The 12,257-nt window shown below is 52.5% G+C and overlaps 1 protein-coding gene across 1 annotated transcript in view; it reads right to left on the minus strand.

Moving 5' to 3' along the window:
* SLIT3 (slit guidance ligand 3) overlaps nt 1-12,257 on the minus strand; it is a 551,973-nt gene that overhangs the window by 81,560 nt on the left and 458,156 nt on the right. Inside the window, exons 13-14 of the mRNA XM_019740962.2 lie at nt 5,235-5,378; nt 3,849-4,012 (exon numbers count right to left, since the gene is read on the minus strand). Of these exons, the coding sequence (XP_019596521.2) occupies nt 3,849-4,012; nt 5,235-5,378 (308 nt within the window). The remainder of the gene's footprint in view (nt 1-3,848; nt 4,013-5,234; nt 5,379-12,257) is intronic.

Consider the following 12,257-nt stretch of genomic DNA (forward strand, 5'->3'; position numbering starts at 1 on the left):
GTCCCCAGAAACCCTCTGGCTGACAGACGTTCCTCCCAGATCGCTTGAGGTACAATGGGGGGAAGTACTGAGAGAAAACACATGTTCCTGGTCAGGGAGAAAGACAGGGGAGCCAATGGGACCCCACGTGTGGGGCTGGAGACCTACAGTCACAGAGGTCTGAGAACACTGACTTTTTACAGAGGAGGTGACCAGTGCCTTCAGGATGAGGGGTTAAGGGAAGGAAGGAAAGGGGAGACACCCGATTCTAGGGTCCTTCTTGATTTTCTGATTTCCTCCATGGCTGAGAATCATGACAGTGGGTCAGGGGTGGGGTGGGCAATCAACAATCAACTATTTTGGATGCCAAGAGCCCACATGAGGGCGCCCCGTCTTTAAATCCCTACCTGCAAGAGGTCAGGGGCAGTTTCCATGCACCTGCTGGCTTGGGACTTCCTGCCAAGCCACGGGGAGGAGATGTGCACCATTCAGAGACCAGAGCCAGGGCCCGGTAACTGGGACCCTCCTGGCCCAGCCCTCCGATAGGAGGGACAAGTCACCGATCCTCCACAATGTGTTTTTGGGACAAGATGGTCTCAGCATCTCCACGGCGCATGGGTTCACTGCAGCAGTGGGCCGGTTAGTCAAGGTCCCTGCACAGTTCTGGGCCTTCTCTTCCTAGGCCTGCCCATCTCACCGACTGGAGACGGCCACTGTAATCTCGACTTAACTCTGCTATGACCCCAGACATGCAGAGTTTGGGGATTTCATGTTCAAGTTTGGTCAGGCCCTCAGGAGCAGAGCAGGGAAAATGCATCCCCCTCAGTCCTGCTTCCAAGCCTTTAAATCTTATCTCCTTCTCTCTGGTGTCCTCAACAGAAGGAAATGGAAGGACCAGGGGAAAAGTTACCAAGAATCTTCCTAGGTTTTGGAGCTTGTCCTGAAAATACTAATCTAAAATCTTAGGTAAAACTCTTCTGCTGTGCAAGCCCCAACTTGTCCCTTTCCAGCATGGACTGGGTGGTCCCGGAGGCTCCACAGTTCGAATTCCCTGAGAGGTGTCTTGCTGTCTGCCAACTTTGGACACAGTAGGTCACCACCCTCTGTACTTTTCACCATGAGAGCTTCTCCTTGCTGACTGGCTCTCTGCACACAAATCAGGGAGGCACGATGGAAGACAGGCAGCATCTTTCAACTGCTAAGTGCTTCCCCGCCCCGGGGAGGGCTTGGGGTCCCAGGCAGCCAGACAATGCCTTTTCAGGAGGACAGACTCTGATGGTCAGATTACCCAGCTGGCAGCCTTCACCTCTAACCTGATCTTGCTGCCCAGGGCGATGGGTGCAGCTGAGAGAGGCAGACACAGGGCAGCTGGAAGACCAGATACCCTGCCTACCGAGGGGCTTTATGTGCTGCAGGAGCAGCCCTCAAATTGGTTCCTAATTACATCAGCTGTCTTTGCAATGGGGTGCTTTTAGGGGAAAGCAAAACAGAGTTATTATCTGTCAAATCCGGTACGTGTCACCTGCCCCTCCTCTTCTGGGGTTTCCTGGAAACAGAGCTTTAGACCTATGGCTTCTGTCTCCCACAAGGCCAAGGCTGGTCTGGGCCCCGGTGTCTCTGAAAGCCAAGGTCTGTGGAGCTCAGCAGTAGCTCTCTCTACCTCTCTCTCTGCTGCTACAGAGGATAAAAACATGCAGAATGCTATACGTCAGACTCATCACAGCTCTCACGTTCTCTACCTTTATAGGAATAATCTTTCTGCTTAGTATCGATGTAATACAAAAGATATTTTAGAGAGGGTCAGTCCAAGAACCCTGCCCCTTCTCCCTGTTTGTTTCTTTTTTATATTTCCAACCATTCTGACCCCACATAGGAAAATAAGCCAGGACCCCTCCAATGCAAAGGTAGGTAGCTAGGGGCCGAGCTAGAGTTAGATCTAGGCTCCCCTGTACTGTTTCCTAGGTCTACTTGCTATTTCCTCTTCTCCTACTTAGTTTTCTCTGTTACTCCCCCACCCCCTCCAATTCCAGCCTATAGTCAATCCTAGACAACTGCCAAGATTGTGTCCCTGGGAGACGCCAGGCCTCACACCCTGGGCTGATTCACCCCCGCCCCCCCCACTCCCCCAGAGCCTTCAGATCAATCTGGAGCCCAAATCACGACAGGACTCCCATGAGAACGAGGGGTCGGGATTGGCAGATGGCATCCTGCCTTCCTCTGCCTCTTATTGCTCCTCTTCCTGGGCTTAACTGCTTGTCAGAGCTAATGAACACAGCCCTGGCCAGACAGGGGTAGGGACAGAGGGACTAGAGGTGTAAGTCACAGGAAAGGCCCCTGGGAACCAGTGGTTGTGCCTCGGGTGACAGCTCTGAGCCTGGAGAGGATTTTCCTCCCAGAGATGCTAACGGCTCCAGGAAGGAACTTTAGGCAAGAATTCAGGGGTGTGGTGGGGCCATAAGACAGGGAGAGAAAGTCATTCAAGCAGCTGGGCCTCCCTCTCCTTCTCTCCTAGATGCTGCACAGCGTCCAGGAGTGAGGCAGACCTGGGGTCTGGCCCTGCCTCCACCACTGCTGGCTGTGACCTTGGGGTGCCCCTTCACCGCTGAGCCCTCGGCTCCCTGCACTGCTGAATGGGGACCCATCCTGTTGATCTCACAGGACTTTCGGAAGAACCAAATCAAAGCAGAAGTACTCAGCACAGGCGAGAAACTGCCCTCCAAAGTGACATTGTTTTTCTGGGCGCACCGTCTCACACTGCCACAAATTCCCTATATTAGCCCCAAGCCCTCTCCAGGTGTTTGCTTCTGTTGGAAAAAAGAAAAGTAGCTAAAGTTTACCATCCTGGAGACCTGGGCTAAAGAATCTGACTTTACAGGTCAAGAACCACTTGCGAGAAGCAGAAGCCAGCCTGCTGCTCCTCTCCCGGCGACCAGTGCCCACGCTGGCATTCTCCCCAGCAAAACTCACTCACACCAGGCGCTCTGGGGCTGGGGGAGAAGAAAGGTTCTTGCTGACACACAGATTGTGAGGGTTGGCTCCAGCCCGTCTCAGCACGTCACGCTATCAATCTCTCACCACTGGGAGCACAATGCAGCTTGGTGGTTTTTTTTCCAGGAGCAAATGACACAAATGATAGTCATTTTTAACTGCCTGTTCACCTAGCTATTGGGTCAAGGAGAGCTACTTCTCTTTCCAAGATGAGCTGAGAATTCCTCTCCCATTCACCCCTCTCCCCCCGTGTCTTTCCGGGGTACAGTGGGAAGAAAGGTTTGTAGAGAGGGTTTGGGAACCGGAGTGCAAGGTTTTGCTGTCTTCCCAAGCACAACCCTTTGCTGTTCTCTCCATCATGAAAATGTACCAGTTTGCGGTGGGGGAGGGGCTGGCGAAAATGTCTGTGAAAACCTTTAAAACCCTGTGGTCTAAGGACTGTACTAAGGTGGTCTTAGAGGGGATGACAGGCCCCCAGGATCACACGCTGCCTGCAGTCTGGCCTGGGGTACATCTCTCTATCTGCCACTTGGGGAACATGCTTTAGAAACTAAAACAAAAAAAGAAAAAGAAAATACAGAAAGGCTGCCCCCAGCCTCTAGCTTTGACGGAGCCCTGGAGATAGGCTGCCGCCTGGGTTCTATCTCTCCTGAAACAGCGCATCGCCCCACCCCATGCTTTTATTGTGTGTGTATTTTATTTTAAATCCATAAGGTAATTGGTTTTCTGCAGGACTAACTGAATTTCCCCAATTTAATTTGCAGAGCTGCTCCCCAGGAGCCATTACAGCACTCGCCGTCCTCCAGATTGGATTATTGGGCCTCTCGGGGGCTACTGTGCTCCGAGTCGGAAAGTGGGGCCCAGCCCCGTAACCTGATTACCTGAGCAGCGGAACTTCTTGCTCTTGACCTGGCTGATGCGTTTGTTGGCCAGCCGGCGAGGGCTGCTGCAGCGGGCCCCGCTGGTCTCGATGGGGTTGTCCTGGAGGTAGTCGGCCAGCCACTTCAAGTGGCAGTCACACACAAATGGGTTTTGGGCTAAGTGGCTGCGAGACGGAGGGGAGTTCATCAGGAGTGACCGTGGTGCCTACCCCTCCCCCACCCCGCGTGGTGCTGGGCAGTCCTAGGGGCACGGGGGTTGGGGGGAACATGGGGGCTGCTTTCAGACAGGACCCAGAGAGGGGGCCTGAGGCCTGCTATCTGCAAAAGACAGTCACAGGTGTGGCTGCCATCCATCGGTCTGGGGACTCAGCGTCCCTCCGCTCACTTGGGGTAGGACCCACAAGTGGTCGCCTCGACTGGCACCCACGCCGATTCTGAAGGGCAGAGCAAGCTGCAGGCCTAGGGTTTACCCTGAGAGCAGACTGCATTTTACTTCTCCCAGCTCAGTAACACCAGGCGCCCAAAGCAGCTGGCATGGCGACTGGCACCGGGTGGGCATTCCATATATAGCAGCAGGGACTGCTATTGTCCTCAGCATCCTGACAGCAGTGCCGTGGGGCTCGTGTCCCCTGGCTCAGTAAGGAAACTCTGCAGAGCGCAGCACACATGCTTTGCACGTGGCAGGGGGTCAGTATGCAGCCGCTGTTCTAACTCTTTATTGGTTCCTGTGTCTGGCTATGGGGCCAGTGAGTGCCAGGTGACTCAGCAAGAGGCTCCCGAACCCCTGGGCTCATGGTCAGGCCACGGGCTTGGGCTAGGGTCTCAGCCTGGGGCTGGAGCCATCAGAAACACTGCTGAGATCTGCAGTCAGTGGTCATCTATCTGACTGAACTATTTCTAAACATCTGCAGCGCTCGGGAGGGAGGTGGGATACTCCCAGAATACCCGCACTGGAGGCTTGGTTTTGCAGGGTGTTCGTAGGCAGGAATGGGTGACGAGCAGAGATGGCGCCTGCTCAGAATATAGTGGCCGCAGAGGTTAAGAGAGCAGCTGAGCAGCACCTCTGCCTGGATTCAAGTCCTGCTTCTTACTGGCTGTGCCACTGTGAGTAAGTTACTTAACCTCTCTGTGCCTTGGTTTTTCTCACATAGACCTGGGGGGTCTTAACAGCACCTACGTCATCGGGTTGTTATGAGGCTTAAGGTTTGCACAGAGGGAAGGTCCTGAGCGTGGTACCGAGCCCAGCGTGAGTGCTCAGCACAGCATGATGCGACCCTTCCATCCTCACGGAAGGCTCCAGAAAGCCTCCTGGGCCTGCTCACTCTGCCCTCATTTTGGGGGTTCTCTGTGCCTGGGCATGCGCTACAATCGAGGCAGTGTACTCACAGCGTCTGGATGGCCTGCAGGGGCGCGAAGAGCCCCTTGCTGATGGTCTGCAGCTTGTTGTCATACAGGGAGAGCAGGTTGAGGCTCTGTAGGTCCTGGAACGTGTTCACCCGTAAGCAGTTGATCTTGTTGGCGTTGAGGAGGCTGCAAGCAGGAGAGAGGCCGTGACTCACTAACCCTGGTCAGGACCCAGGGCCACAGGCCCTAGAGCTCCCCAGGCGCCCCCCAGCCTGGGGCTCCTGCTGCTGAGTGGACAAAGAGAGGGACATGCATTCCTGTGGCCACAGAAACTCAGAACACGCCTGGGCACCTGCACACCTGGTTCCCACGGACGCTGTGCCACATGCCCTCACCTGGAGCCTTCCCTCCAACCCGCTCCCCTACCTCCAGGAAGACTGGAAATGGTACCCCATGTGCTTCACTCTCAGCTTGAGAAACAGAGTCCAGGAATCAAAAACCAAACCAAAACAAAACTCATTTGGCTCAATTGTTTTCAGGCTTTAGTTGACAAAGGGCAATTTTGATTCAGAAAAGTCCTTAGAGTTCTTTTGCATCACCTACCCTCCTGGAAATCTGATGCAAGTTATAGGTCATCCTCCCAGAAAAAATACATCCATGGGTAGGCATGCACGTATGCGTATACTTAGTCTCCCTCTCTCTGTACACACACACACACACACACACACACACACGCGGCCCTGTGTGATCTGACCTCGGCCCCTCTACCCTCCCATCCAGCCACCCCACTCAATACCATTCAATTCCTAAAATCCACCATGTGCATTTTGGCCCAGGCCCGTTGAACACTCTCTTTCCCCCGTTTCATAAGGTGGTTCCCTCTCCTCCTCTATCTCAGCTCAAAGGTCACCTCCTCAGAGAGGCCTGCCCTGACCACCAGACCCCCCCCCCCCATTATTGTCTCTCACAGCCCCATGATTTTCTTCATAGTGTTTCTCTCAATTTGCAATGATAGGATATTTGTTTTTCTCATCATTTGCTTCCTAGGCAAGACTGAAAGCTCTATGTTGGCACAAATGACATCTATTTTCTTCCTCCCTTTATTCTTAGTGCTTAGCACAAACATTTATTAAGAAATATACCCACATCCTTATGCAACTTCTGGGGGTCACACTCCTCCAAGGTGGCACAGATGCCCCCAGGTCAGCCTCCTACCCGCGAGGGACAGTCGGCTGTGGTTTCAGTTTTTCAGACCCCTCCCCCATCATTAAAAAGTATCACAGGAAGGTGCCTTTTTGTGAAACTCTGGTCTAGCACAGATGATGCCGAGAGGGTTATAGGAGAAATTTCTAGAATGGCGCTGGAAAGTCAAGCAAATTTGGGTCCTCTTAGTACCCATATTTCCTTCATGATTCTAGACTGACTAGTTGTGCCCTGAAAACTAGCTTAAAATCATTTCTTACTCGCTTCTGAATGGACGTGGGGGAGGGGGAACTAAATTACCAGCTAAAATGTTGAATTTTAAAAAATTTCTTATTTTTGAGGCTGGCTCAGAGCTTTCAGTGACGCATGAGGTTTGTAACAGGCTGGCTTGTCTCCGGGGCCTCTTGATTCCAAGGTCCGGGGGGACTTTGGTGGTAAGGGTTGGGCTGCCCCTGGGAGCTACCTCAGCCGTGCCACCTGTCCTTGCTGCAGCCCTGTGTGCAGGCAGGCAGCTGTGGCAGTGACAAGTGGAAGAAGGACGGCCTGTTTAATCTGGCTAATAATGGGCACGGTCCCAAGGGTTTACACAGATGTCCTCCTGCCTCGCAGTGGAAGAAAGCTCACGCTGCTAGAACACGTCTCATGTTTTCCAAAGTGCCCTTCCGAAAGCCTGTCATTCTCACCACAACCTGGGGAGAAGGGCAGAGCCAGCCTCACAAGTCACAGGTGAGGAAACTGAGGCTGAGAGTTCGGCGGGTTTCCAGGGAGCAAGCTGGAAGCAGTTATGATAATAACTGGTGTCTGGAGGGTTCAGTTCCTTCCTGATGGATGCCCCATCTACCCCACCCATGTGTCTATGCTCTTTGCAGCATTTCTCCCAAGAACTTTCTGTCCTTTGCATATTACCTTTTTGTCAAGGCCACTCCGTTTTGGACGTCCCGGGAAGGATGCTATGGAGCAGAGCATTAGGAAGAAAAGCTAGAAAAGCCCAACAGGGAGAAGCGCCAAAGAGTCAGGAATGAAGGGGCCCTACACACACCACACACACACACACACACACACACACACACACACACACACACACACACACACACACACACACACACTTCTATTTTCTCCTGAAAACAATTTCAGAAGGTCTTGCCGTTCTTGGCCCGCTACAGGCAGCTATAGAGTGGCTGTCCCCTTTAGGCAGGATGTATGTTCTCTGTTTGCCACTGTCCCCACTGCCCCCTCTTGTCTGCCCTCATGCTATCTACCTTGCCTGAGGAGGCATTTGGATCTGAGACCCCAGTACAGAGTCATAAGCCCACTGCAGGACTTGGCTCTGGGGAGAGCTGGACGCTGGCCAGATGGGAGAGAGGAGTGGCCTGCCTTGAAAGGGTATCCAAACGGCATGCCACCCTGGCGACCGTTCATCCTAACTGCCAAGCCGTCTTTTTCTGATCCAGATGCTTCCACGTCCCTACTGCTTCTAGATCTCTCAGCAGGAGATGGTATCGCAAAGATGGAAGGCATCACGACCACCCAGGCTGGCAGGATTACTGGGTGAACACAGCATGAAGTGCAGCTGGCATGAGGCAGGAGCACAAGAAAACACCAAGGGAGGAGTCGCAGGTCACCGACTCTCTCCCAGGATGCTCGGCTCCCTGAGGCAAGGTGCAGAGGTGCCGGGAGAGATAATGTTAAGCTGCTTATCCTGAGTTAGATGCGAGGGCAGCCTCCCTGATCCCCGGCACCTGCTGGATCTAACGGCCTGGCCTCTGTCCTCTCTCCTTTGGGAGGAAGGTGGCAGCTACTCAGCCTGGCTTCCGTGGATGGATCTCTGAGCTAATTGGGCCATGGACAAGAGCTGGACGCGAATTAAAAAACAAAAACAAAAACACGCTATGCTGGAGCAAGTGGAGAGGAGACAACCATCTGAAATGGGGTTCAGCAGCTCTCCCAGAAGTCCTGAGCACAGGCCTCTCCCTCTTTCTTGACCTGTCCTGGCTGAGCCCGGAGGAGCAGCGGTGTGACCACTATGTGACACGATAATAACGTGGCACCATCTATGAGACCACAGCTGTGTGCGCAGACTGTGCCAAGCATTTTCCAAAGCACTTTCCATGCAGTCTTTTCTTTCATCTCCAGGGCAGCCATATAATCGTCCTCCTTTTGCTGATGAGGAAACTGAGGGTCAGAGTGGTGATGCACGTGGTGCAGGTCACCCAGCAGGAAGTGAAGCTCCAGCCTGTCCGACTCCAAAGCTCATCTCTTCTCCACGACATAACATCCATATTCTCATTTCCTTGCCTGATGGAAGGTGTCTCTGTCTCTGGGGAGTGGCTATTTTTGCTAGCTTTGGAATGCGCCTGGGCACGCTTCCGGTGGATGGAGGTCTGGTTGGGTCTAGAAGACTGCTTGCCTGTTGGTTGTGTGGTGGTGGCATTGGAAGTCCTGCCAACTCTTAGGAGGACTTGGCACCAAGCTGGCAGAGATGGGCTTCTCACCAAACTGCCATTGGCCCAAAGTGGCAGGCTCCTCAGTGAGTGTCTTGCACCTGTACAAAGCAGGGTTTCAACCTTCAGGGGTCATGGACTAAATGCTGATTTGGAAGCTGGTATGCTTGGCTCTGCACTCCCCTCATGTAAAACGGGGTGCTCCAGCCATTTAAGAGGCTGCCTGGCACGCAAACTCAAAACTTGGTCGCCCCAACTAAATGTCAGCTTGATCTGCTTACGGTTGGATTGAATCCAGGGGTTGGGATCATATCACGTTCATAAATATTTCCCCCAAAGCATATCTTTTGGGACCACCTGTTCCCAGACCCACCTCTCAAAGGAACCTCGGAAGTCATATAGACCAAAAGGCGGAGGGGGGCTGAGATGATCAGACCAGGTGCACAGCTGAGCCCACATAACCTAACAGGTAACATGTTAGGTCACACCTAACAGGTAGGAAGCACTACCTGCAGCCAGGTACTCGCCAATCACCTTACAAATACTAGCTTTTTGAAGTTCCCCACACCCTGTGAAGTCAGTGTTCTCCCCATCAGACAGATGACACCACTGGGACTCAGGAAGCCTACGTATCTTTGCCCAAAGTTGCACGATTATTAAGTGGTAGGTTGAGATTTGGATGCATGCTATCTTTGTCCAAAGACTCCCCTCCCCCCCATAACGTCCCCCTGCTGCGCAGCCCCGCCCTAAGGGACCACAGGAATCACCTAGTGCTTATGGGACGAGGTAGCACTACTTCTTGAAGCCACTCTCATTAACTTAGCAATGACTCTACAATAAAACAAACCCCCAAAAGCCATGTTCCCGTCACAGGAAATTGAGGAGAGCGGCACATCTGAGAGTGGGAGTCCATGCACATCACCTTCTAAATTTATTTCCACGTGTTAGCTGTATGAGCCACCCCTGCCTCCACTTCTTGGAGCACTTTCGGCGTCCACATATGTTCCATGTCAAGAGGTATTAGCACTCAGCTCATTGACTAACCAACATAACGATGCTGCTGAGAGAGAATCCTTTCCAGGAGCTGTTGCCTCCAGGAAACGCAAGGCAGGAAACAGCCACTGAGAACCCCAGAGCTAGAGCTTGAGGGGTGAAGTGAAATACCCCAAGTCTCGGTTAAGGAGGGCTCTTGTGACTCATCCTGCTGCTGGGGGACTGAGCCTGGCTGGGCCACACACGTCCCAGGGGCTCTTAGCACTTGTAGCAGCTTCACTCACTCCAGGTCCAGGTAAAAGGGGGGAGGGACCACGGGAGGGAGAGAGGTCCACCCTGATCTGCGAAAAGGACCCCCCACAGCCAGCCTCTCTAAAGAGGCCAATGGGCAGAAGACCCCTGAGGCCCCATTTTTAGCTAGTAGCTTGGTCACAGCTCAGTGACAGTTCCCCTGGGGTTCACAGGCCTTTGCTGCGAGGCTTGGCAAACACAAACATCTGGAGTCAGGTTTAATGATAAACTGCATTAAAATCACCTTGGCAACTCCAGGGGTTCACATGTTGATTCAGTGGCCCAGAGCTATCATTCTGGTGGTATTTATATTCTCCACACCTGCCTGAGGGTCTGTGGAAGACAGCGGTCTTCGCCCCCCTACTGATAGCTTTTGGCACCTCCAGTTTGTCTGGAAACGCTAAAAGCACATTCCAAACTCCACAGGACAAGGCCTTCTCAGGAAGCTGGTGCCAGGGAAGAGTGTAGCAGCCTCTTCCTGGACAATAAGTGAAGCCCTTCCAGGAAAAACCTTGAGATGGAATGACGGGCCCAGACTCCTGCCAAGGGGGCGTCATGGAGCCTCCTCTTCCTGACGCAGGGCTGGGGAGTCACTGTCTGTTGCATAAACACTCATATGCCGACACACAGGAGGGGAAAGATGGTATCTTTCTCTGGCTCCTTCCACAGGAGACTTAAGTCTTAAAGAATGGGTGAAAAGACTCTTAGTTATTAAAAGAAGCTTCTCCACGTATCCCTGGCAGTACTTAGCACTCTCATGTACTGGCATAAACTGTTAGAGAGAATACCAATTAGGGGAGCTGTTTTGGACCCGATTAAGCTGCAGGATAGAGTCAAACCTCCCTCATTAAAAATCTTAAAAAAAAACCAGATTCTCTAGAATTAACTCTGCCATCCTGAATTTCCTTATCTATTAACTGTAGTAAGAACCACTCTCTTGCCTTAGAACAAACATGCTTTCATCCTTCCCCTATAAAATATGGGGGATTTGTTTTGATCTCCAGCAAAGGCCAGACACAGAGGGAAACCTGGTGATCCTTGTGCCATGAGGTCAGGGAATTGTAACCCTGCCCAGAATCTTCTCTGCACATGGGAATGAGGGTTCTGGGTCACGTCACGCTGAACATTCCCTAGAGGACACAGGAGGAGCCCTCCTAGTCCCAACGGGGGGCAAAGTGACTTCACTTCTTTCCTGATAATGACTGACTGCTGGTCACGGGTTATGGGTTGCCATGGTGACTCCTGATGCAAGGGCAACTGCACATACAGCAATGCCACCGGGTGGCCTGTCTGAAAAACAGTGCCTCCTTCAACCCCACAGACAGGGGGGCCCTTGGAACAGTGTGCAAGCAACTGGGTTTTCCTAAGGCAATCGGCAGGAAGCTGAGATTCTGAGAGACCAGATAGTGGAGCCGTCACCTGCTACCGGGAGATCAAGGGGCCTTACCTGGTGTGATGTGGCTTGCCCCCTCCATTTCTCAACCGCTGGCAGCATGGCCACTTGCCTATCTGATTGCCACCTGGTTACTAATAAGTCCTTTAAGAGGGGTCACCCATTCACTCAATGACCAAGAATGGGAGGATTCCAGAACTTAAGTCTCCCCAAGGGTTTTCCTTAGGAAGCTCTAGGTACACAGAGAGGGAAGAACTCTCTCCAGAATGTATCACAAAGTAAGTCTGCTTCCACTGCTGGGGAGCATTCTCATCTCACCTCAATCCTGTTTTTAAAAACAAGTAGCTTCTTGTTTGCTACTGTCCAGGGTTCAGGGCAAGTGCTCGTGGGGGGATGGCAACGAACCAGAGAAGTTCCATGGAGACTGAGACATAACAAGAAGAGCTGACTGACAGTCACTTCTTGTTCCGTGTCACACAAAAGCAGGTCAGCAGAGCTGCCTGTGACTGGGCCTGAAGCAGGAGTCTCTGGCACATACTCCGGAATCAGACTGCATGGGTTCCAATGCTTAGTCAATTCCATGATGAGAGGCAATGGGCAAGTTACTTAACTCTTCAGTGCCTCAGTTTCCCCATCTGTAAAATGGGTCTTTCAAAAATACCTTCCTTAGCATTGCTGGAAAGGTGAGATGAGATGGTGCATATGAAATTACTTAGCACAGGTTCTGGAGCATATTAGGTATTC

This window comes from Rhinolophus sinicus, linkage group LG10 (assembly GCF_036562045.2).
Source record: "Rhinolophus sinicus isolate RSC01 linkage group LG10, ASM3656204v1, whole genome shotgun sequence".
Taxonomy (NCBI): domain Eukaryota; kingdom Metazoa; phylum Chordata; class Mammalia; order Chiroptera; family Rhinolophidae; genus Rhinolophus; species Rhinolophus sinicus.